The 23,491-nt window shown below is 47.6% G+C and overlaps 11 protein-coding genes across 11 annotated transcripts; 5 read left to right on the top strand and 6 right to left on the bottom strand.

Moving 5' to 3' along the window:
* Positions 1 to 163: 163 nt before the first annotated feature.
* EV420DRAFT_749702 (uncharacterized protein) lies at positions 164 to 2,515 on the bottom strand. Its single transcript, XM_060483323.1, has 19 exons — positions 2,321 to 2,515; positions 2,115 to 2,189; positions 2,013 to 2,061; positions 1,937 to 1,951; positions 1,855 to 1,883; positions 1,779 to 1,803; positions 1,649 to 1,730; positions 1,563 to 1,595; positions 1,497 to 1,508; positions 1,429 to 1,442; positions 1,263 to 1,371; positions 1,074 to 1,216; positions 967 to 1,018; positions 839 to 909; positions 771 to 781; positions 655 to 711; positions 499 to 601; positions 427 to 444; positions 164 to 378 (listed from the first exon to the last, which is right to left on the bottom strand). Exons 2-19 carry the CDS (start codon positions 2,135 to 2,137, stop codon positions 253 to 255), a joined length of 972 nt encoding a protein of 323 aa, XP_060327208.1. The 5' UTR covers positions 2,138 to 2,189; positions 2,321 to 2,515; the 3' UTR covers positions 164 to 252.
* Positions 2,516 to 3,929: 1,414 nt separating this feature from the next.
* EV420DRAFT_749682 (uncharacterized protein) lies at positions 3,930 to 5,484 on the top strand. The gene is made up of 2 exons (XM_060483322.1): positions 3,930 to 4,080; positions 4,130 to 5,484. The coding sequence occupies exons 1-2, from the start codon at positions 4,021 to 4,023 to the stop codon at positions 5,432 to 5,434; spliced, it is 1,365 nt and encodes a 454-aa protein (XP_060327207.1). The 5' UTR covers positions 3,930 to 4,020; the 3' UTR covers positions 5,435 to 5,484.
* Positions 5,485 to 6,195: 711 nt separating this feature from the next.
* On the top strand, positions 6,196 to 6,462 carry EV420DRAFT_1274843 (uncharacterized protein; the record flags this gene model as incomplete). Its single annotated transcript, XM_060467868.1, has 2 exons — positions 6,196 to 6,304; positions 6,353 to 6,462. Coding segments are annotated over 2 exons (219 nt in total), but the record flags the coding sequence as incomplete, so codon positions are not given.
* Positions 6,463 to 10,292: 3,830 nt separating this feature from the next.
* Positions 10,293 to 10,862, bottom strand: EV420DRAFT_1225245 (uncharacterized protein; the record flags this gene model as incomplete). Its single annotated transcript, XM_060466504.1, has 1 exon — positions 10,293 to 10,862. A coding segment is annotated over one exon (570 nt), but the record flags the coding sequence as incomplete, so codon positions are not given.
* A 69-nt stretch (positions 10,863 to 10,931) lies between these two features.
* Positions 10,932 to 11,333, bottom strand: EV420DRAFT_1274828 (uncharacterized protein; the record flags this gene model as incomplete). Its single annotated transcript, XM_060467866.1, has 1 exon — positions 10,932 to 11,333. A coding segment is annotated over one exon (402 nt), but the record flags the coding sequence as incomplete, so codon positions are not given.
* Positions 11,334 to 12,461: 1,128 nt separating this feature from the next.
* EV420DRAFT_1562995 (uncharacterized protein) lies at positions 12,462 to 13,777 on the bottom strand. Its single transcript, XM_060473913.1, has 3 exons — positions 12,975 to 13,777; positions 12,694 to 12,917; positions 12,462 to 12,641 (listed from the first exon to the last, which is right to left on the bottom strand). Exons 1-2 carry the CDS (start codon positions 13,768 to 13,770, stop codon positions 12,793 to 12,795), a joined length of 921 nt encoding a protein of 306 aa, XP_060327203.1. The 5' UTR covers positions 13,771 to 13,777; the 3' UTR covers positions 12,462 to 12,641; positions 12,694 to 12,792.
* A 363-nt stretch (positions 13,778 to 14,140) lies between these two features.
* EV420DRAFT_749284 (uncharacterized protein) lies at positions 14,141 to 15,191 on the top strand. Its single transcript, XM_060483319.1, has 5 exons — positions 14,141 to 14,316; positions 14,370 to 14,445; positions 14,496 to 14,550; positions 14,613 to 14,757; positions 14,820 to 15,191. Exons 1-5 carry the CDS (start codon positions 14,263 to 14,265, stop codon positions 15,090 to 15,092), a joined length of 603 nt encoding a protein of 200 aa, XP_060327202.1. The 5' UTR covers positions 14,141 to 14,262; the 3' UTR covers positions 15,093 to 15,191.
* Positions 15,042 to 16,701, bottom strand: EV420DRAFT_749473 (kinase-like domain-containing protein). Its single transcript, XM_060483320.1, has 5 exons — positions 16,377 to 16,701; positions 16,052 to 16,328; positions 15,880 to 16,004; positions 15,435 to 15,824; positions 15,042 to 15,382 (listed from the first exon to the last, which is right to left on the bottom strand). Exons 1-5 carry the CDS (start codon positions 16,470 to 16,472, stop codon positions 15,314 to 15,316), a joined length of 957 nt encoding a protein of 318 aa, XP_060327201.1. The 5' UTR covers positions 16,473 to 16,701; the 3' UTR covers positions 15,042 to 15,313.
* Positions 16,702 to 17,248: 547 nt separating this feature from the next.
* EV420DRAFT_1621956 (uncharacterized protein) lies at positions 17,249 to 19,665 on the top strand (the record flags this gene model as incomplete). The annotated part of the gene is made up of 11 exons (XM_060475757.1): positions 17,249 to 17,369; positions 17,425 to 17,549; positions 17,602 to 17,737; positions 17,784 to 17,884; positions 17,935 to 18,059; positions 18,116 to 18,183; positions 18,240 to 18,343; positions 18,423 to 18,631; positions 18,685 to 18,836; positions 18,891 to 19,335; positions 19,386 to 19,665. 11 exons carry the CDS (start codon positions 17,249 to 17,251, stop codon positions 19,663 to 19,665), a joined length of 1,866 nt encoding a protein of 621 aa, XP_060327200.1.
* Positions 19,666 to 19,727: 62 nt separating this feature from the next.
* On the bottom strand, positions 19,728 to 20,977 carry EV420DRAFT_749117 (uncharacterized protein). Its single transcript, XM_060483318.1, has 2 exons — positions 20,530 to 20,977; positions 19,728 to 20,473 (listed from the first exon to the last, which is right to left on the bottom strand). Exons 1-2 carry the CDS (start codon positions 20,910 to 20,912, stop codon positions 20,227 to 20,229), a joined length of 630 nt encoding a protein of 209 aa, XP_060327199.1. The 5' UTR covers positions 20,913 to 20,977; the 3' UTR covers positions 19,728 to 20,226.
* On the top strand, positions 20,915 to 23,199 carry EV420DRAFT_1621955 (Metallo-dependent phosphatase-like protein; the record flags this gene model as incomplete). Its single annotated transcript, XM_060475756.1, has 12 exons — positions 20,915 to 21,007; positions 21,060 to 21,270; positions 21,321 to 21,346; positions 21,397 to 21,495; positions 21,544 to 21,655; positions 21,703 to 21,848; positions 21,909 to 22,081; positions 22,126 to 22,203; positions 22,249 to 22,469; positions 22,521 to 22,704; positions 22,755 to 22,889; positions 22,941 to 23,199. 12 exons carry the CDS (start codon positions 20,915 to 20,917, stop codon positions 23,197 to 23,199), a joined length of 1,737 nt encoding a protein of 578 aa, XP_060327198.1.
* Positions 23,200 to 23,491: the final 292 nt, after the last annotated feature.

Here is a 23,491-nt window from a genome sequence, read left to right as displayed (position 1 = left end):
TTTTTGGTCGTGAAGTTCCGCTACGTAGTCATTCGAGGTAAATGTTTGGTACTAATCTATGCAGGTTCGAGGTAGAACTGAAATTAAATCGTGATTTGAAGAGAAGAGGACATGCTCCTGGAGAGTCTAAATACGGAGCATGAATACAGTAACTGAAAGAGAATATTAAAAGATGGCGCAGCTCAAACTGCAGAAAGTAATGTCTATGAGGCACCTTCCGCACCTGGGTCAAACGGTTATAGGCGAAAGGTATCAGGCACTACTGTCTCGTCTGCTGAACACTTCCTGCTCGACATATATTTCTGGTGCCTCCAAGTCTCCCTTCGAATGGGGACCTGATACACTCCGAAGCTCATAGACATTGTCGTCGGTCGTCATCTGTTGTCATATGTCAGGATAGGCGTTTTGTGAAATTCAATTACCCACATTCATTAAGGGTGGCGCCTACAATCACGGAGATTCAATTTTAACAGGGAGAGATCCACAGGTGGAACGTACCCTGAAATGTAGTGAAGCAGATGCCGATGATTCTTCTGAAGAGTTGAAGAGTGGATTGGGTTCATAGGCCTTTAAGGCTTTGGCGCTGCTCCTGGCGTTCAGGCTGATTTGAAGATAAGAGGGAGTAATTCGTCCTGAGAAATACTTGATGCTCACGACGACAACAACGAAAGAGAATAGAGCTTCGCAATACAGAGATCCCAGCTGAAAAATCTAAAAAAGAAGAATGATTACCACTTGAACTTGACGCTACAATTTAGACTGTGCCTTACACAGTAACTGTCTAACCCGCCAGAATCGCATGAGTGCCATATGACGCAAACACAGTACCGGCACTTACCCTACCAGTCATGAATACGATGGCGTCAGCTAGCGCAGCTAGAGCTGTAATTGTGCCAGTCTGGACATTGTCTACAAGCGGTCAATGAGCGTCATGACACTATATTTGAGGGAAATCCCGTCGCTTACAGCGTATAAGCCGTGTGATAATATCATTGCTGAAATCGTTTCTCTTTGTCGACTTCAATAAATCCATATTAGCGACCCAGCTAGACACTAGTAGAAACCATACGTGCCAGTGAATATACCAGAAAACAAGAAACCAATATATCAGTGACGGCTGAGGATAGTAGCCATGTTGTCGGCGCAGCCCGGAAATCTGCGAATTGCTCGTAATCGGGTTGAAGACTGACCGAGACCGTCGTCCAGATTCCACCAGCTAAGATAGATGGTAAGGTCAGGAACAATATGAGAAATGAACATACCCATAGCAGTCAACGAAAATGCTACAATCACAAGAGCCGGTATCCTGGACTGCGCGATGATTCTGATGCGCCATGCCATAAACATTTGCACGGGAGTCGAAATGAGGACCTGGGATAAAACAGTCGCTGTTGTCCGAAAAAATCATTCCCAACAAAAGATACGTACAGTCATTACTCCATCTGAGTTGCAGGGCTGGTTAGCATGGATACCCATCCCAGCAAAGAACGCCTTACCCGGGCGCAGTACTAGTGTGCATGTCAGACCGATACAACCCAAAAATCAAAGATAGCTCAACTCACGCAATGGCGACCGTATCAACGGGATTTCGGAACCTCGTAGAAAGCGTGAATGATGAAGCATCTATCTTAGATTCATATGAACGTACCATATCTCAAAATCAATGGTTCGAAGACGATACCCACGTCAAGGATTGTGTTCGTTGTCTCTGCCAATAAGAGATATAACACCTGTATGGAATATCAATCAATGGCCATGGATACAAAGATGTGACCTACAAACAGTCTCATCCATCGAGGATCCCTGCCACTGACATCAGCGCTATAATTGCAATCAAAGGGTATGCAATCATACCTCTGACAGGTTTGATAGTAAATGTACATCTATACAGAAAATTTGTGAAATTATGAACACCGTACTACATCAGTGCGCTCACCTGCATCACAGTTACCTGTGTTCACAAGATCATCAGCCGCTGTGATGCAAGTGACCTGAGCGCAATCGTGACTCACACCGTACAGAACCGAAGTCACAAAGGCTCCGACCATGAGAGGTGCGTATCTGTGGTCTGTATCAGCAAAACTGTCGTAGAGGATAACTGTCCCCATAGTCACATTTCGACGATAGGAGAAGGCATAGGTGATTGCGTTAACAATCGAGCAGGAATTCAGAGATCAGCAGGGGCGAGGCTGAATAGATGTGTTGTGTTATATACCTTTTGATAAGAAGACAGTTACGGGTTAAGGGTAAAAACTACCACGAGATGCACACGGATGCAGTATCATCATACCTTCGTGATGCAGGGGAAAAGTCGACGAACATGATCCATTGAACGGAGACTTCTTAATGTATCGTCAAGCCATGAGTCGCGTTAGAGAACTTTCGATATCAGTCTCAGATTTTATATGATGCAATGTCAGGAGAAATTTTTGCCGCCGAGCACGCCGAAAACCATTTCTTGTGCAAAGGGATTCCCAGCTGCATTGCCGCACTCCAACGTAAAAGCCATGGAGAATTGAATACAAGTGAATAACTCGCAAAGTGCCGATCAGGGCAATCATGAACAGTGTGAGAGACAGGCATTTTCCGGTAAGGGAAGACACAAGTACCTGTGAGGCATTTAGAATCAGGTTCGCGTACCACTAGACCCAGCAGTTTAACATCATGAAGCGCGAAGCTCGCAGCTGAAAAAAGGCCACAGGCTAGATTGTGGGAGACACATTATCACGACGGGCGCTTGAACCGCCAACCCATCACCGTGTGACCACGTAGTAGCAGTAAACATTTCGGCATCCCTGATTCAGCACGGTAAGCGTACCGGTACAGGAGAGAAAACTCACAGCTTTAAAATAGAGCTGGTGCAGAAATGACAGATCACAGAGAATTAGTATCTGATGGACTTGAACTGAAAGAATAAGGTTTGCCGCGATTGCTAGCCTTCCCGACACAACAGAATGCTTACCTATTTACATCACTCGAAGCTATGAGAAAAAAGGGTAGTTTAAGATTATATGGTCATTTTTACCTCTGCGGCGTGATAGAAGGGATATCCGATTCACTGTACATCACTGCACTGCCTGCGCCTAAGAGGTTCATCAGCGGGAGCTCGTAGTCGTAAAACAACGGCGAAGATCAAAAGAGACGGAGCTGGAAGTTACATGGACCCTTCAGAATATCCCATTGAACTAGAAAATAACTGGAGGACTCCTTTCCTTCACCAGTCGCTGAACCACTTGAAATATTCAATTTGAAGAAGAAAATCACCAAAGCGAGTCGGAACTACCCGAACTTTGCCCAGCTGAGTAAGTATATCTGGCGTTGCCGTCGGCAACAGCCGCCGCGCTTTTCCTTCGTTCCATTCATCAACTGTCGCTTGATAATCGTAAGTACTAACATTACTCAGGATAGTGGATGCATGTTCATGCTAGCTTCCTTTTAGCGTATAAATGGCCGCACTTTTATGCGGTTCCCTTGCTGGGACGAAAGTCCTTGTCACATATTGAAATCTCTATTATTATGCGTGCCTAGTCTTGCATCATGCATTGGAGCCTAGGTGCAGAATAGCAATGAGTAACTCTTAAAGCCGTAAATCGTTTGCATTGTTCTACATACTTGGACATTGAATACTGCTTCAGGCCTACAACGCCTCCGGCATCTGAACAGATGACTGCTATTATAACCTTAAACTTTCCATCTGGCCAATACCACTTGACACGAAAAACTGGTATTAGCAGTACCCTTGGGCCTGAATCGAGAAATAACGACTTGACCGCCACCAGGCCCGTGGTTCCTAAGTCTTATATGAGGCCTCGGTACGTCGATACTTTTGCAATTTGAAGTCGGGACAAATAACGGTTAACTTGACAGGAATCTCGTGGAAAAATTTCCGGAGATGATGGGGTCGCAACCGAACTTAACAGGATACAAGGAGACAGTAGGGGCATTGTTCCCTATACATGTACGCATTATTTCTGACGTCTATATAAGGGGGCAAATGTCGTAGCCATCATTTTCTACGCAATGTCCACGTCACAGCCAAAGTCGCCCCTTTTGGAAATGCTGGCCGACGAAGCTGCTAAAGTATGTTTAAGCAAATTAAAGCTGAAGCGTAGGCACTAATTCTTCGTAGGCTCAAAGTGATGAAACCAGAGACGAACGTCAAGTGGAGCAACCTATGACATTAGAGGAGCCGGAACTTCTAACGGCCATACGCACCATTCCGGCAGAAGTATTGTCGCGAATCTTTAATTCTGTTCCTCCCAACGATTTATCGTTTCTTCCGGCCTCCGTATCATGGGGGCCCAGTAACATCAGTCCATCATGGCGCGCGTTTGTCAATAGTACACCATCTATGTGGTCCAACCTCAACTTTCCACTCTCACTCTCGGAAGTCGGGGTGTCCGATCAACGGTATCTGGAACTCGCAGGCATCGTTTTGGATCGCAGTGGAACCCATCCCCTGGACATCTCCATCGATCTGGAGAAGACTGACATATCTATCAATATCTTGCGCTTACTTTCGTGTCACGCACAACAATGGCGAAAGGTGGAATTGCATGGGAGTTGTCCTTTTGGTTTCGCTAGCACACTCTCCCCCATTAAAGGCAACTTGGGTAACTTGGAGTCTTTGACCATAACCCTTCTCCTTCCCCGACATCTGGATGTATTCCGGGATGCACCGCGCCTTCAAGAGGTCTACTTACGGTTGCATTCTGAGTGTGACATTGATCTACCCTACTCGCAACTTCGTAGTTTCACCTCGAACCTACTACCATCGGACCCCATTACATTCCTACGAAGTTGTCCTCACCTATCTGAATTCGGTTACGTCGGTGAAAATGAACCGCGTGTTGAAGGACATGCTTACGATGTTCAGTTCCTGAATCTTCTCTGGCTGAGCGTTAGCCATCCATCAGTGCTCCATCGTCTGCCTACCCCCGGTCTCAAAGAGCTCAAGTATCACCTCTCCAATGATGTTGACACGGTCCTCAACTTTCTAGCGATTTCCAGATGCGACCTCACTTGCCTCGGCATCGCCTGGACTTCTCACGACTTCTTTGAACCCGGTCCATTCGTTACCCTGCTTCAAAATCTTCCTAATCTAGAGCATCTCAAGATTTATGACCTGTTATCTTATCAGGATGAGCATTTTGATGTGTATGAGACCCTTCGCCTGGGGAATGGGGCATACAATTTGGTTCCCGAACTACAGGAACTAACGTTGGACACCTACAACCCCTCTATCTTCAACCCTGACGAGTATCCCGAGGGACCAGATCTGTTCGAGAGTGTCATGCTGTCGAGGGTAGGGAGGCTCCGCAGGCTTACGCTTGTACATTGCTTGAAGGACATACCTCAGTGCGTTGAAAATCTGATGAAGGCGGGTATTGACGTGGTAGTGACCTGGGATAGGAATATGGAATTACAGTTTTGATAATCTGGTGTATGTGAGCTCGTTGTCTTTGTCAGTGCATGTATCTGATGGCACAAGATACCAGACATAAACTAAGTGCTTTTCAGGACAGTAATAATGGTCAAAATAGAAATATATGCTTTCTTATTCCTGCTACTTTAGTAGTAGGTTTTATGGTGTGACCTTTGATTTTTCGATTTTTGGCAGCCCGATGTCGATCTGCACGAAACAACGGTACACCTTCCTAATAGCGTAAAGGGTCCTTCCTTATAAGGCGAAAAGCGCTCCTTATAAGGTCTAGCGCAAAGACCCCCTTCGATCAGGGGCTCAGACCCCTCTCGGAAGACCTGGCATTAACGGCCCGGGGGCGTGCCATAGCCGGCAATTCGGTAGTACGGTCCGAGTTAGCCACGCATCCGTTGCGTTGGACCCGGTGGCCGTCATCCTGACTCTTTGTCTCCCACTCTCGACGTTTGTAAGCCAGCCCCACTCGTAAGCCATCACGTCGTCCCAGCAATAACACAACAACATCGTTGCAACCGTACCTCTTGCAGAAATGTTGATCACTCTGAATGGAATACCTGTGATTTCTATCTCTTCTACTTTACAATCTTCTTCGCTTCTGTTCTCATCGTCTCCATTTGCTGGAGGTTATCCTCCCGGTCGAAAAATTCTTCATTCCTCGTCCTCGTCCTCGCCGGTGTCTCCCCTCGGAAAATATCTCGCGTACAGGTAAGGCCTGATCTCTGTTTGAAATTCATATTCTCACTCGAAGAACAGACAAAAAAGTCCACAACAAAGCGATCAAAAACTTATCAGTTTTCCTCTCTGATTCTAAAGATGCGCTTCCACCGCCGGAGTTGGCAAGATTGTGGAAAGGAATATTTTATTGTGAGTCAATGTTAATCTGACATGATACCTTTGGCTGAATTGTTTTAGGCTTCTGGATGTCTGACAAGCCCTTGATTCGGCAAGCTGTCGCAACCGAGCTTACAGAACTTGTGTTGACTATCACGTCAACGCCAGCTGCGCTTTCGTTTCTAAGTTGATTCTGGGAAACGACGGTGAGTGGAATGGAATCGATTGACTTAGGTCAGTGCTTCACGAAATGCTTAGTCTTATTGGACTGAGGTGACTATAGGCTCGACAAGTATTATATGCTTGTGAGGAAGTTTGCGCGCGCAAGGATAGAATCGTCAGATCGATATCTTCCCGACCGAGAGTCCATATCCGAAAACTACAACCGCATATACATGCACCACACAGCCGCATTTCAAGGTTTTGTTCCATGAGTATCAAGTTTTATGGCGCCGTATCCACTCTTTTCGTTGTTTAAACGGTGTAACAATTTTCAGATAGCCTCTTCCACAAAAGAATACATTTATCAACTCAACCACGTTTTAACCAGCAGGGTAATAATCAGTGTTGCCTACTTGACTAGCCACTAGATATCATCTCGGTCTGACCATCTGTATCATATTACCAGGAGTACTCTCACTAATAGTGAGACCTTACCCGTCTCTCTCCTCGTTGCTGTTCCTAGCTCGGGAAACATTTTCTACCATGGCCTCCAGAACTGGGAAGACTCGGTCTGATATTTCAGTCATGAAAACTTCAGACGATGGCACTTTCAAATGCGCTCCCTTGTCTTTCCGAAATGTTATCGAAAAAGGCGGGAAATTCGAATCACAGCTTGGTGAGCAGCGAATTGACTTCGTTCCAGTATATATTGAGCAACATCGCGCAGATTGCTACCATTCCTATGCATGTCGTACGTGATGCAGAATGTTACTGCTGATAACAGTATGAAGCTAACTGCCTTCAGCCTGGCAACCCGAACCTTGATCGTCAGGAAGCTCAAGGGTCTCGATGATATAGTTCGTGAGTATATACATCCTTATTGCATCCCTCTTTGACTAACAAGTCATCAAACAGCTGTTACCGTTGTCTCACCCCGTACGGACGGTTGGCCTTTTGTCACTGCAGATCAGTTTCCAGGCGCAGATGCCAATCCTTTGTACAGTTCTTGGCATGTCGGAACCATTCTATTACACTCCTGGTACTTTTAAATGCCTAGCGCACGTCTCCGAGAGCAGAGAAGACACCTTGGCTTGGATGAGGCACGAGTACAAAACTGTATTCTGCATTTCCTCGATTGACGCTTCTCCTCCTGTTCTGCTTTTTACATTGAGGGCTCGCGGATAGGAGTCTTATCTGGGTCTTCCTGAGAATGAGCTTGGACGGGACCGCTGAGGAACCCCTTGCAGAGTCGGAAGTTCGCGACATATTTGCGAGTTTGCAGCCCGAACGTGTACTGTGTGAAAACGTAAGTACCCAGTGTATCAGTCGGGTGTCCCCTCACACTATGGTCCAAGGAGATTGAGTTTTTTTTTTTTTTTTTGTATCCTAAGTCGTACTTTGTGTACCGTATCCTGCACGTAAACGTATGTCCGGATATCCCATTCTTCTTTGTCCCTGCTTCGTATTTCCTTCTGCTTGAGTTGAACCTCAACTAGCGAACGTAATATCGTTCCTTGCAGGTTTTACCTGCGTCCATCTGATCTCGGCTTGCGAGGATGGATGTCGGTCGCTTTTTTTTCCCTTTTTGTCATCATCCTCTTGTTCCTTTCCATCATGGTCTATCATCATCCGCTATCTCTACCTCTGGGAACCTCCCGAATACTTGTTCGAATCGCCTTGTATCGTTGAGATAGTTAATGAGGTGTGGTAGGTTCGCCCTCTTTGTCAGGATGTGCCTTATCGACAGTCTTGTTGGTGAGACTCCGATCGCCCTTGTTAATGTTTCGCGCTGATTGCTGTAACCAGGGCATCGCATTAAGTAGTGATGGACCGACTCGTTGGGGTATGAACATCTTGGGCATGCAGGAGAGTCGACGCGACGAATGTTGAATAGATGGCGGTGGAGTCCGATGTGTCCGGTACGCAGTTGCATCAATATACTGGTGATTTTTCGTGGTAGGGAGGTGGCCAGGCTCCTGTACCGACGTGCAACTTGCTGGGCAGGCGCTGGATCGATTTTCCGAAACCTGGAGTAGCGGGGTGACTTCCTCCAGGCTCGGTCAGCTTTGACTTTCTGCCGTGCATAGAATTCCCGGAGTATCGACGTTTTGTTGTGAGGTATTGGTTTGCGGAGTGGTGCTGGTAGATCTTTTGCTTCACTTCTGTTGCCTCGTGCCGCCGCCTTCGCCTCTTCATCTGCCGCTTCGTTCCCTGCAATCCCTTGATGTCCAGGTACCCATCGAATCTTGAGCGTCATGTCTGGATGGCGCCGTAGGACTATATCGGCTCGTTTATGGAATAGGTCGAGGATGTGGTGTGATGGTGCTGGTCTTGCTAGCTTGGTCGCCAAGATCGCCGCTGTGTTGTCGATGCTGATGCTTGCGCTGTTGACATTCCTCATGCTCCGTAGCGGTTCGAGGCATAGCGTAAGTGCTAATCCTTCTCCGTCATACACCTCGTGTTCCTTTGCCGTTCCCACCTTCAGCCTCACCGTCTTTTCTCTCTGCCCGTTCCTATACACCACTGCTGCTGCTCCTATGCTGCCATCGATTCCCGAACCATCTCCATATGCCTGTACTTCGCTATCATCATTTCTGTCCATCGCCATTGCCTCTTGCATTGATTGTGCCATTTCCACCTTTACTCTTGATTCCCAATTCGGTGGATATCGAACTGCCTGAATGGTCTCCATATTGTCCGGCTGTATGCCAAACTCCCTCATCAGCTCGTGAATTGGACTTCTGTGTCTTTTTGTCTTCCTTTTTGCTGCTCTGCGTACCGTCTTGTGGAGCGGATGTCCCGGTGGTAAGCAGGCCATATGTGCCAGTGCTCTGTGTCGATATACATCGACCTGTCCCTGCATAGGTAGCAAGTTGGCATGTATATCTAGAGTGTCGCCTGCTGTTGTGCGAATAGCCCCCGTGATCAAAATTGCCGCTTTCCTCTGGATCGTTGCCAAGCTGTTTACTGTCTTGATGCTGCTTTTGCCGTCTTTCCTCTTCCTCGTTGCTTTTATCTGTGGGTTCAAGAATATGTCAGCAGCATATAGGATACGTGGGATCGCTATTGTGATATAGGTTAGCCTCATGCATTCTCTGGATACTCCTGAGCTAACTCTTGCAAGTCGCCGGAATTGCACAATCCAATCATCCCCTTTTTCGATCGCCGCTGCTCCTTGCTCCTTCCATCGCAGTCCTGCATCAATGTGCACCCCTAGAAATTTTGCTGATGGTCGTGGGTGTATCAGATGTTGACCGATTTGTATTGGGCCTCCCATGTCTGGTTCGCGCTGTCCGCCAGGTATCCCTGGTGTTGTGGCATTTCGGGTTTTTCTTGTGAAGTCAACTAGCTGAAACTTCGCTACTCCATATTCACAGTTGTGCTCCTTCGCCCAGTCAGAGTACTCCGTCGTTTCGTTCCATGATGTTCTTGATTGCCTGATGGGTCTCCTGAAACTGTCTTGCCATATACGAGGATTGCTTTGTCATCTATAAATAGAAAAGCATTGTTCGCTATCCTGGAGCCTTCGCAGGACGCTTGAGTTGTATATGATGTATAGCACCTGTGAGAGTGGGTCTCCCTGATCTAGCCCATTAGTCACATCGAAGATGGCTGACTTGAAGTCGTCGAAGCTCAGGACTGTTCTCCTTCCGGCTAGTCTCCGTCGCAGCCATTCTGTGTATTGCGCTGGTATTCCCAGCATCAACATCTCGTGGAGAAGCATATCCACATCCACGCTGGGGAATGCCCCTTTGACATCGAGGAATAGAACGGATACTACGTTACCTTTCCTCCATTGGTCTTTGATATTGGATACCATTAGGTGAATGGAGTCGGTGGTGCATCTGCCGGGGCGTCCTCCAAAGTGTCGGTCAGGTAGGATGCCCTTATATTCACACCATCCTACAAGGTCCTGGTTCATCGTTGCGTGAAGACCTCGCCCCCACCCATTCGATAGTATGATGGGCCTATACGCATTGGGGTCCTCGTAGTCTGGTTTTCCCGGTTTGCGCAAGATGATCGTGTTTGTTTCGCTGAACATGTCTGGGTATTCCTCCAATGTGAATGTTGCTCGATATACTGGTCCTATATGTGGAGCGAGTAGGTCAGCGCAATGGTTTAGTACGCAGTTAGGTACTGTTCCAGATTTTGTCGCCTTGAGCGGTTTCATATGGCGGAAGGCTCGTTCTATCTGCCCGTCTGTGATGAGCTGGAATTCCCATGCTGGTGGGGGGTATTGAATGTTGCTTGGCACTGCCGACGTTGTAGGCTTGGGTGGGAAGAAGGCTGCTTGAAAGATGCTTCCCTTCTCCTTGTTATCTCGTATCCTCTTCGGGTGTTGTCCTGCTGCCTTTACCGTGAGATCTGGGACCCTCGTTCTTCCCCCATCTGACGTTGGTTGGGATATAAATCGGCTGATCTCCCAGATGTTACCTGATCCCGCATTCTCCAGCCATGCCATCCAGCATGCCGTCTTTGCCACCTCAATGGCCATGGTATATTGATTGCGTAGCCTTCGTCGTTCCTCGTGAATTGGATGTTCTGGTACCGATCTGAATCCGTATGCTTTTTTCTGCACCCTGCGTAGCTGTTGGCGTAGTTCTGTGAGTTCTCCATTCCACCATCGTTTCATATATGGACTCGGTTTGGTCCATGGAACGCATGCGTCAATCACGTCTTGGACTGCGTCATCGATGTTCTTGAGTGTGGTGTGCATTTGTTCACTGTTCGTGATTTCGCATGGGATGGGGAGTGTATCGAGTTGATCTCGGAGGGTATTGTAGAATTTTTCCCAGTCTACCTTGCGGAAATTTCGCCGTGGTGAGATTGAGTTATTGCACAATGTACTGAAGTCACAAACCTCTTCTGAGTGAGATGTGCTTCTGGGAGGTAGCGACATGAGTGTGTCGTGCTCATAACTGAATACCATTTGACACGCGTTACTCAAGACTAATAACGAAAAGATCGACGCTAATGAAGCTGGACCGACTGTAGAACGTTTGTTCCCTCTCGATCTTATTACTCCTGCACCGAAAGCGGCTACACTTGGCCTTCCAAATGACATCCAAGAGCTTCTTAAAATCAGTCGGGATTTGGTCGGGATGCCATTCATATCGTTCGCACTCGCAGTAGTAGTAATAGTCGTCTTATTACTTGTGGTGGTGGTAGTCATCACATTATTTAGATATTGAATACATGCGAGCGATTGAATACAAGACTTGTTTTCACCTGAAGTAGCAGGCGTTGCCCCGGAGCGGGCATGCTTTCTTATTGCGGCTATGAGATGTATAGAGGGATGTTTGGGAGACCGGTCCGATCATCCGAACAACTTTGGATCAGAATGACGAAGTGTTTCACTTCGAAGCTTGTATAAAAATGTTTAAGATCCGTAGACACCTTTAGGCAACGACAATGCATTCCCAGAAGTACGCTCCTCTTCTCCCTGGCTCTCTCCTTCTTATGTTTAAATTGCAGAGATTATCAAAGGAATGCGAAGCTTCACTATCGCTGTCTCAAAGAAGCAGAGAAATCAGGTATCATACGAGTTTATTCATCCCTCAATGACTCATGTTAAAGGAGTTCTGCCAGCTCTACGACAACCCTTTCCCGAAGGTCCGCAAACTACGACATCGCGGCGCCTTTCGTATGGAGCTCCAGCACTAATGCAGCATTATTCTTCCTCGGGACTGCCCTCTTCTCATCACGTGAAGTCAAGCCCTAAGCGCCATCATCGGACAGCTTCTACGCCCAATCTTTCTATCCCCTCTTGTTCTGAGTCTCAACATATGACCTTTCGCGAAGACGATCTCGCTAGGTCATTCGGAGCGTTAGAGATTTCACAGAAGAGAAAGCTTGAGCACTCCTCCTCGTCACATCTGCGGGTAAAAACTCGCAGTCATGATCGTCGCCCTTCAGCAGCCCCGCCCATCACATTCTGCGATTTCGGTTTTTATCCGCCCGTCTGCGGCTCTGTTCGTACATCAGACCCCAAGGTCATTGGGTAAGCAAGCGTTCTTCATACTTTTGGCTCAAGGAGAAATTCAACTCATGATTCTGCAGCTAATCCAAAATGTAATAGCGCCGTACTACATACAGAGCAATTATGGATGTACACCCTTAGCCCAGTGATAATATCAATCACAAGCTTTACAGCTCCAGAGAAATCAACGTTCTTTTGACTAAGAGGCAAGGTTGATGAGGGAGCGCGCTGTCATGTAATACGGTCATGCTCAGAGTACCAAAATTCCAGGACAACGTACTCGATGAGCTCAACGGTTGGGAGCCGGACATTAGGGACGCATGGACTAGAATAGGGGGACCGAGTCGGATAAACTCGAACTGCCTCCACGTCGTAGTCTTCATTGAAAAATGCTCAGCTTTTTTTGCGTCAGAATATAATCCCAAGCGCGACTTTCAGTCACGTTATCTGAGTTAAATATGAATTCCAGGTCTTCGCGAATTCCGGAAAAGATGTTTTTCAGACCTAATTTGGCAGTAGTCAGTAAAGTAGCAGAAGGCGAAGAAAAAAGAGGTATCTCACTCCAAGATCTTCGGGCGGCCTTCCTGAAGCGATAATTGATATCCCGCAGGTCACCCTTTGACTCTCTGATAAAAATCTGACTATGAAAATGGCGTGCCCCCCCTTGATATACCGAACCATCTACCGCAGAATATATTGATCTTGTGAACCATATTGGCGTAAAGTTTCGGCCACATTGCACCATGTCAAAAGTAATCTCTGAAAGAATGGTGGTCCATGATCTTCGGAGAGCGAAACCGACTTCTTCAACATATGGTGGATCATCTACAACGATACTCCAGTCAACAAGCAGCCTGCACAGCTGTGCATTTGCATGCTCGAGGATTATAGAAACGCGAGTTTGGAAGAGCTGGTGATGATACAAAAAGTGCCGATGCCATCCGATGCGAAACTTGATCTCAAGATTGATTCGCTCAATGTTGGGAAAGCACTTGCGAAAACCGATGTAATTGGGCAGGCTGCAGAACGCTGAATACGGTTCCTTCGCGGCGTCTTCCGTCGATTTAATGAGATCAACATAACAAGTTATGGTGCGGGTAGAATCGGGGAGAGAGGTGGGATAGATTGCAGAATTATCGAGATAGATGATAGAGCTGAGATAGAATAGATATGCAACGGTTGGGACGTAGATGTCTCGAGAAGTAATACGTGCGAAGACATCCTTCCACACGCTGTTGATAAGGGGGCATGCCGTCATGAAGGTGATCCGTTCATCTGAAGGATGCTCAGAGTTCCAAATTTCCAGAATGATACACTCGACGAGCTCGGTAGGGAGCTGGACATTAGAGGTGCGCATGGTTCGTTACCTTGTCTAAAATCGCGTGACACTACAAAAATAAGATAGGGGAATTCGGATAATCGGAGCCATAGAAGTAGAAGCCGACCATGCCGAAACCCGGAAGAATTTGCAGCTCGAACCACGATGAACTACTCGCAACCAAAGGAGCGCATTTTCCGCTGTTCCCACTCTCAGGTTCATGGCCCCCTTCTGCGCTACAGGTCTCTGCAGGCCACCAGAAGGACACCCGTTCAATTTTTCACTCTGTACGCAAGCCTTTCAATACCCGATCATTATGAATGATGTCCGGCTGATAGATACGCGCTAGTAAGCGGACATGATCATTGAATTGTCTGTATCGAGTGATGACATACCAGTGAGATCATGCTATAGTCAGGCGCTGTGGGGTGACCCCCATGGCGCGTATTTAAGGGTAGGGTTAAGAAAATTCTACGCTATTCTACACATATATCGCGTCTTTCTCTTCGAAGCTTTTACTCGGAATACCAAATGGGAGGCACCTACAACTACACTCTAAGGCGCGTGGCTTTGTACGCCTTACTTGTCAGTATTCTGTCCTACTTGCCGGAGTGCTTGCTTACCAAACGATCTACTAGTGGCCCATTGCAGTCATCCTGCTTGGCCTCACGGCGTATCGCATCCATTTCACAAAAAGTCAGGGAGTAGGCTATCGTACGTCCCTCATGTATGGTCGGTCGATCTCTCCTTAGACAGTCTTCCAGAGCCCATCATCGTGGAACTTCTGGTTTCTTCCATCTTCACTGTGCTCTGGGTACCGCTTGCGTGCGTTTGCATCGTATATGTTTCAAAGGGTACAGTCGATTGACGCTCATATGTAGAATGCTCATGATATTTGCTGAGCGCGCTTCGAGCTCTCGAGACAATGCCAATACAGCTCGAAGGCATCCCAAGCACCTTCCCTTTGAGCTGTTGGGACTGGCCATCCTGTGGCTGTTTTGGCTTGTCGGCGCCGTGTATACAATCGTAAGTAATTGATCCCCAGTTTATCCCCAGTCGATGCCAATTTTATTTTTCCTATCTTTTAGAACCGAATTCTTCCAGGCCACAACTGGTGCGCCTTTAGCGGAAAGCAGTGCAATATCATGACGGCGATTCTCGCCTTCGCTTGGATAGGCTGGTCCTTGCTAACGCTCTTGGGTATCCTGGCCCTGATGCATTCTGCTCATGGATTTGCGTCTGAGGAGAATACTAGTGCCAGAGTGGAAAAGGACAGAGGGGTTGGCTTCCGAGACCACAAACACGGGGGCTGGGCAGCCAGTCCCTACCCAGCCAGCAAATGTCTAGCCGACGGCCGTTAATCCGTGCCATGCGCGCTCTCATGTATAGTATAACTGATATGTATTTTGTGTAGCTTATAACTTGTAAAGTATCTTCTATGTACACCCTCGTAATTAACACACCTTTCTCACCAATATCCGATTCCGTTGTTAGTTATACATACAAGAATAAGTGCAGTACGATAGCGGAAAAATGGTATATGTACACCTAAATCATACCTAAATGTTGTCAATAAATCGCTCTAGGTGGTGGCAGCCCAGGCTTTCAAATCTATGGGGTCGTTCTTGGACATCTCTATCCATTTGAATTGCTAAAAATGTTGTCAAATCGAAGCCTCTCAAGTCGGCAGAGAAATAGCTTACCGCCAATCCACCCGGCATCCCTCTCTTCTCTGGCTCCTTGTCCAAGCAGGCGTCAACGAACTCCTCTGCTTCGACGGGGAACCGCCTCCCCCCATCCGGTCCGACAGCCATAAGCCTCGGCGCCGGCTCTTTGACGATCTGATGCATCAACTCGATGATGCTCATGGTCATAAGTGATCCATGAAGCGATACACCTCTGCTTCTCCGCCGGCTGAAGGGGCTGTCGGGAGTAATGGTAGGAGGGCGGAGGGAATCTTCCATCACGTCATCCTCGTCGTCCGAATCCGAGTCATTGAAGGGGAACCGACCATGTGCGAGTTCGATGAGGGTTATTCCGAGAGACCATATATCGGACTTGACGGAGTAATCTCCGCCTTGGATACGTTCAGGCTGTGATGAACTCTAAACTTAGCGACGACATAACGCGATGATGGTAACGACATACACTCATGTAAATCGATGTCCCCACAAAGGTATTCGCGATAGAGTTGATCAGTTCGCCAGATACTCCAAAATCACAGAGTTTGATTTCGCCAGCAGAGTTTAGTAGAATATTGGAGGGTTTTATGTCTATAAAATAATGTCAGAAAAGTGATATGTCCTGAAAAGAAACAAACCTCTATGTATGATCCTGTGAACATCGTAGAGATAACGTAAACCCTCCAGTACGCAGACCGCGACTTTGCCCACCACTCGAATGTCGATGGGGCCATTCCTCTTATAGACACCGTCAAAGGAGCCCTTGTCCATGAATTCCATGCAAATACAGATATTGGGCTCAGTGAGGTATGCGCCATACGAAGTCACAATATACGGCGAGTCGCAGTCGTGCATGATATGCAATTCGCGAAGAATTTGTTTCCGTACGGCCGGTTTAGCATCAATAAGGACAACCTACTGGCCTATTAGTTTGGCACCATTAAAGCCTACATGCCCACGTACCTTCTTGGCCATGATTACCCCTGGTCGACAAATGTTCGACCTTGATGACGCTCCCACCGTTCCCAGTTCCCAGCTCCTCCAAATTCCTAAAATCATCGTTTTGCAGCGTGCCGAATCGTTTATTTGACTTGGTCTCGCTGGTATTTGAATTCGCGTTTAGGTCGGCAAGAGTCGTTGATAGTGCCGAGCGCATCCCGGTCCGCTGTGGGGTTGGCGCTTGTAGTAGGCCATTCGGAGCAGCCTCTACAGATGTCGCGGGCAGCTGAAGGGCCTTGAAATTCCTTTTCTTGCGCAAAAGGCCAGTCGGGGTGGTGGTCGCCATTGCAGAAAGCGAACGTTGCCTGCGGCGTTGCAGGTCACGTTGATAGGGCAACACATCTCACAGCTAATGTCATGATGCGAAACAATAATGTTGGCCCCGATAAGTAGATGAGATTTCTCGGTAAATATTTGAAATGTTCTAACCGGAAATAGGCTAAAAGCTGACTGAATGAAAAATTGAAATGCTTCCGGTGAATCAGTGAGAAAAAAAAACTAAAAAACAACCAGCACGAGCTATAATGGAATCAATAGATTTTCGGGATGAGCTGAATTGTTGGGTTGCTTGGTAACTCGACTCGCTATACGAGCAATGCGTGTCCGTGGTACAAGAAATCTGCTGGAAGAGCGTGAGAAAGTAATATGTTTGTTTCGAGCGTCCCAGGACAAATAACAGAAGTAACGCGTCACATGTGACCCGACGTATCTCCCACCCATTTCCACCGCGTCGACGTGAGGAAAAGGCTTGCACGTACCAGGCTTTCCGGTCTTCCTCCGTTTTTTACTCTCACTCAAGTCTACACGTAGTTCGTACCGAAGGATTGTACACTGCAATGTCGACTGCTCGTCGCCGAACAGCTCATGCAGAGGCCATTCTTGGGCCTGAGCTCCATGCGCGTCTACCTAATGTAAAAGTTCTGCTTGTTGGTGCTGGTGGGATTGGATGCGAGCTTCGTGCGTTACTACTTGGTCATATATTTTTCTTCTGGCTAATGCTTTTCGTTCTTAGTGAAAAACATCGTATTGACCGGGTTTGGAAAAATCACGCTGCTTGATCTCGACACAATTGACGTGTCGAATCTCAACCGCCAGTTTCTCTTTCGGAAAAAGGACGTCAAGCAGAGTAAAGCTCTGGTGCGGACCGCTGGCGTCTTCATTTTCCATGCTGCAATGACGCCTCATTTAGGTTGCCGCTCAAACTGCCGGGTCCTTCAATCCCAACGTGAAAATTACACCAATCTTTGCCAACATTAAAGATACGCAGTATGACATTGAATGGTTCCAAAGCTTTGATCTCGTGTTGAATGCCTTGGACAACCTCGGTATGTACTTACGTCCTTATAATTGCTCTTCTCACGAGCTGCGTAGATGCCCGGAGACATGTCAATAAGATGTGTATGGCGGCCAACGTGCCCTTGGTTGAGTCAGGGACAGCTGGCTACCTTGGCCAGGTCCAGCCTTTAGTTAAGGTGCGCCCCTTTTGCCCGGACCCTCGTGTTCTTAACCAACCGCAACGTAGGACCTTACCGAGTGTTTTGATTGTATGCCAAAACCGACACCGAAAACCTTCCCTGTATGTACCATACGCTCAACTCCAAGTCAGCCCATACACTGCATAGTATGGAGTAAGAGTTATCTAATGGGGTGAGTGGTGCAGCTCTTTATGGCTCAACTCACTCTCAAGTAGTGACGCACTGCAGACAGCTGTTCGGTGAAGACGAAGACGCATCCGGAGAACTGGATGAGGCCGAGAAGCAGGGAGAAAATGGTAAGTCCTTCGTTAACGGAGTTTCGTTTAGCGCTTTGATTGCCGTCTGCATGTAGCGCAAGAAATAGCAACTCTACGTGAACAAGCTCAGGCATTCATGAGCGTTCGTAAAGCGCTACGGACACCTTCAAAAGACGCCGCAAGGATGGTGTTCCAAAAGGTTATCAACACGTTGATGCTTGGCGTTGAGTATTGACGCCATATATAGATCTTTAAATCAGATATCCGAAACCTTTTAGCAATGTCCGACATGTGGAAATCGCGGGCACCACCCGTTCCCTCTAGAGTTTGATGCAATTCTGGACGACACGTTTGTTCTGCGGCAGAACGGTACAAATGAACAGACCAGGCAAGCTAGTACTTCAAGGGCAACTAACGGCCATTCATCCGCTATCAAAGATCAGCGTACGTTGTCGTTGAGGGATAACGTTTTACTTTTTGTTTCGAGGCAAGTGACCAAATTCCGTGGCTTCAATTACTAGAAGTAATCATGTTCTTTAGCACGGAACGGCTAGCTGCTCGCCTACAAGCCGGCGAGGAAACCATCTCGTTCGACAAAGATGATGATGATACATTAGACTTCGTCACCGCTTCCTCGAATCTTCGCTCTGCTGCCTATGGTATAGAGGGCAAGACACGATGGGAAGTTAAAGGTATGTGTTATCTGTTTCCACGGCGGAAGGTTTAAATGACAGAACAATCTCTAGAAATGGCAGGCAACATCATACCGGCTATTGCTACAACGAACGCGATAGTATCTGGCCTGATCGTGCTGCAAGCGCTCCATCTTCTACGGAAGTCATACTCAAGTCTGCGGAGCGTGCATATACTTGCGAATAAGCCCTCCGTGCCTCTCAGTGCGATACGGATGTGCCCTCCGAATCCTAGCTGTGGTGTGTGCAGGGATACTTACACGAAAGTGCTGTGTGATACATCGAGAACGACACTGGGTGATGTGGTGAAGGGTATTATGGGGAATGATACAAGGGAAGTGAGCGTGTACGAGGACAAACGGGTCCTGAGCGATCCGGACTGGGAAGACAACTTTGAGCGAACTCTCGAGAGTCTAAACGTTTCGAGAGGCAAGCTGCTTGCGATTGCGGACGAAGAGGGGGAATGGGGCACTATCACCGTTGCCCTTGGACTGTTACCGTAAGTCTCATTTTTTTTTTTCGTCCGCGAGATGTTAATACTGTTCTCAGTGAATCACACCCGCCCGACGCTCCTCCTTTTATACTCCCATCTCCATTGCCCAAAGCACCTCGAAAACCCAAGCAAGTGGCATTACCCGACTCCCCAGTGAAGATGTCGACACTGAAGCGACCTGCGCCTACGGATGATGATGTGGAGCCTTCGGCGAAGCGCGTCAAGGTGGATGCACTTTCAAGTCCGAGTAAGAAGCAGCGCTTGGAGGAGGATGGGATCATTCTGATGGATGGTGCTGATGACCGTTTGGAAGACGACATCATTGTCATTGACTGAAGGGGTCGGGCCAATGCTGGTTCGTGTCTTGGCGATACTATTACTTATTTGACTAATTTCTTGCTATTTGAGTGTATAGTAGTAGACGTCAGCCGACGACCTGATGTAATACAAAGATTGTATCCAGACCGTATTTCTTTTGAGGAGTTATGCTAAGACTGGACTAGGTGGTGATAAATCAAGCTCTTAGTGTCGTGTTCCTAAACTATAGCTAATTGTAAACTTCCGAAGGATGTCCCTTAAGTTTTGGGGGGAGATACAAGTGAACTTGCGCACTCAGAAGTAATTTGCAACCATCCTATTTTTGACACACTACTACGCCCATATATTTTCAAAAGTTAACTATATATCATTCTACTAGAATTTCAGATTTTTCGGAAGAGCGTAAGGTGCTGCGGAATGATACCGGCGCGTAAGTGTCAAGTTCGTTCGGGGGCCAGAAGAAAAGTCAATGAATGTGCGTTCAAAAAATTGCCACACACACAATTTACAGATAAGAAACTTAACACAGAATCGCGTACCCATCGACAGTAGAAATAGGCGCATATATGCACATTCCTGTCAAAGGAACCTGGGAAAAGTGTCCTCTGAATACCTAGACGCGATACGGTGCTTTTTGACGCGATTAACATGTGAATGTAGCACAGGACTCTGGGGATGCCTGTTACCGTCTTCGTCCACGACGACAACGGTACTGCAGGCAAAATGTGATTCGACGAGAGCAAGCACAAGCGTCCAACCCTGCAGAGGACAAGAAGAAACAAGCAGTAAGCGTCCCAGCAGTCTTGTTTCCGCGCGTAGAATTGACCTATACGGCGCCGCCGACGTCAATAGAGCATAGAGGATCACATTATTCACACATACCTTACTACCCATACGCTTGCATCATTACCCAGCCTTCGCTTACATATCGTCACGAAGATCATCAATATCGAGTACCCGGAAGGAATGACAGCCTCCAAGCTGTGCCCTGTCGCTGCCGGCACCCGTGGCTGCTGGCAGCGAGGGATGCACAGCCTCGGAACCCAAGCGATAGCGCGTGCCAGAGCAAATACCGCAGCCGAGACGTTCCAGAATGCGATCTTTTCTTGCTCTGCCTCGAGTAAAAACACTGCCATGACCGCTAGCAACGATGTCGACGACGATGAAGAAGAGCTCTTTGCGCCTAACATCGCCAAATACGACCCACATGACATTTGGGCGCGTGGGCTAGGCCAACGACCTTCGCGTTTATTTTGCCTGTACATTAATGGATCCTCATGCGCAAGCGTCGTTGGCGCCGTTACCGGAACAACTGCAGAATAGGGCGCCCACTAACCTCAGAGAAAGGATGGTTCCAAATGTGCGTTCTCAGCGCCCGGTTTTTGTTGCAGTGAGCACTGACCTTTTTCTAGGTCCGCCCTCCTGCGATAAACAAGCCGACCGACGAGCAATTTTTCATACACGACGAGCAAGGCAATCCGAAGCCTAATCCCCACTTTTTGAGGGACCATTTCTTCCAAGAAGGCCGCTTGACGGAGGCACAGGCCTTCTATATCCTCGACCAAGCAACGAAGCTGTTGAGCAAGGAGAGGAATCTCATCGATGTTAAGAGCCCTGTAACGAGTGAGGTTTCATTTACCATCTGATGTCTTCGGCTCCGCTCACTGGGGTAGTATGCGGTGATATCCATGGCCAATATGTGCGTTCGTGCCACTCGTCGCAAGGATGTCTACTTGACGCGTTCAATAGTACGATCTCATGAAACTGTTCGACGTCGGAGGCTCGCTCGATGAAAACTGCTATCTATTCCTTGGAGACTATGTTGACCGAGGTTGTTTTGGAATCGAAGTGCGTCTAATTGAACCTGTGTTTATGCTTCACTCATGTCTTTGCAAGTGCCTATTGTATCTATATACTCTCAAACTGTGCTATCCAACGAAATTTCTTCTACTACGAGGTAACCATGAATGCCGCCATCTAACTGAATATTTTACCTTCAAACGAGAATGTGAGTCACCCTTCATTTCGTTTCTTTCGCTTCTGAGTTTGATCAAGGTCTTCACAAGTACACACAAGTGGTGTACGAAGCTTGCATACGATCATTCCAAGCCCTTCCCCTTGCCGCTGTAGTCGATAGCCGATTCTTCTGCGTTCATGGTGGTATATCGCCCCAGCTGATCTCGCTTGATGATATACACAAAGTTCGTAAGGTTCAGATTTGTATCAGGTTAGATCCGACATGACCGAGGCCTTTGCTTTAGCTAAATCGTTTCGAAGAGCCAGGGTCAAGTGGACTCCTCTGTGACTTGTTATGGGCCGACCCCATCAGTAATTATGGAAACGAGCAGGAGCCGTCTGCTATCGGCCGTAGCACTATACCCCCAGGAACCCCCTTCCTTCCCAATCAGACCAGAGGGTGTTCGTACTATTTCACGTATGTTCCATACTTCTTTTCTATCCTCATCTAACATGCTGTAGGTACGATGCTGCATGCGCGTTTCTAGACCGGACAGGCCTCCTAGGAATAATACGAGGTCATGAAGCACAAGATGCAGGGTATGGCCGTGCTACTTTCACAAATCCTCGCTCATATTTATCCAGTTACACCATGCACAAGAAGACCCCACAGAAAAAATTCCCTTCTGTCATTACTATATTCTCCGCGCCAAACTATCTGGACGTATACCATAATCGTGGAGCAGTTTTGAAATATGCGAACAAGAACATAACCATAAGACAGTATAATTCTAGCTCACATCCTTATTGGCTTCCCAACTTTATGGATGCCTTTACATGGAGTCTACCATTCGTCGGTGCCAAGAGTAGGTTGTCTTTACACTCCCCAAGAAGTAAGATGTTAAGGAATTTTTTAGTCACCGAGATGCTGTTAGCCGTTCTAAGCGTATGCAGCGAAGAGGAGCTAGGCGAGACAGATTCGGACAGCGAAGGCGATATTCAGGCTCTGGCAGACGCCGCAAGCTTCCAGCAGCGGCGAGAAGAAATCAGGAACAAGATCCTAGCGGTAGGACGTATGCAGAGGGTGTTCCAGATTCTTCGGTTTGTCTTTCTTCCTCAAAATTTAACGGGATCTGATATTTTCCTAATAGGGAGGAAGCCGAATCAGCTTCTGAGCTCACAATGGGAGATGAATCGTCGAACAGCGCAGCTGTGGGAGCTCGTATAGGAACTGATGCCCTCGGTGTTCAACAAGTTGGCCGGAGCATTAGAACTTTTGCCGACGCGTCCGTATTCTTTTGTCTTCTTCTCGATACTTGAAACTAATTCTCTTCCAGACGCCGATCTGACATGATGAATGAGCGAATCCCCACGTTCAACCCTCCGGTCCCTGGCGCGTTCCCCGTACCCAGCATGAGATACCCTGGTAGAAGGGGAACTGCGGATGGTGAGGATTTGGATATGGAGACTCTAATACGACGAACTATGGAGAACGACGAAGCTGGTGGAGTTGTTGAGAGGCTCGCTGAGAGGCTGGCGCACGGACGGAGGGCGACAGGTCGGCCAGCGGCACTGAAGAGGCACGAGACAACATGATTGCGGACTGCAGGATCTCGCTTGACATTTTCTATCTACCTTCTATCTCAGCAGTGTACTAATTTATATGCACGATTTTAGCAGATCTTCCTGTGAATTGCAAATATGGTGGCGTTTTTACTTCCGACGGCCATTTACGCCCTTTAGCCCCTTTGGCCTGATCGCGTTTCAGTCGTTCTTGGCATGATGCGTACAGAAACTTTGCTCTGGAGGTTGACTGGTGCGTCTGCACGTATCAATCCACCAGTCAAGCTTGGCTGCCAAGGAATTTTTATCTTCTTCATGCAACATT

The sequence above is a fragment of the Desarmillaria tabescens genome, assembly GCF_030435595.1.
Source record: "Desarmillaria tabescens strain CCBAS 213 chromosome Unknown EV420scaffold_36, whole genome shotgun sequence".
In the NCBI taxonomy this organism is placed as follows: Eukaryota; Fungi; Basidiomycota; class Agaricomycetes; order Agaricales; family Physalacriaceae; genus Desarmillaria; species Desarmillaria tabescens.
The sequence above is the reverse complement of the archived record's forward strand: the minus strand, read 5'-3'. Positions and strand labels throughout refer to the sequence as shown.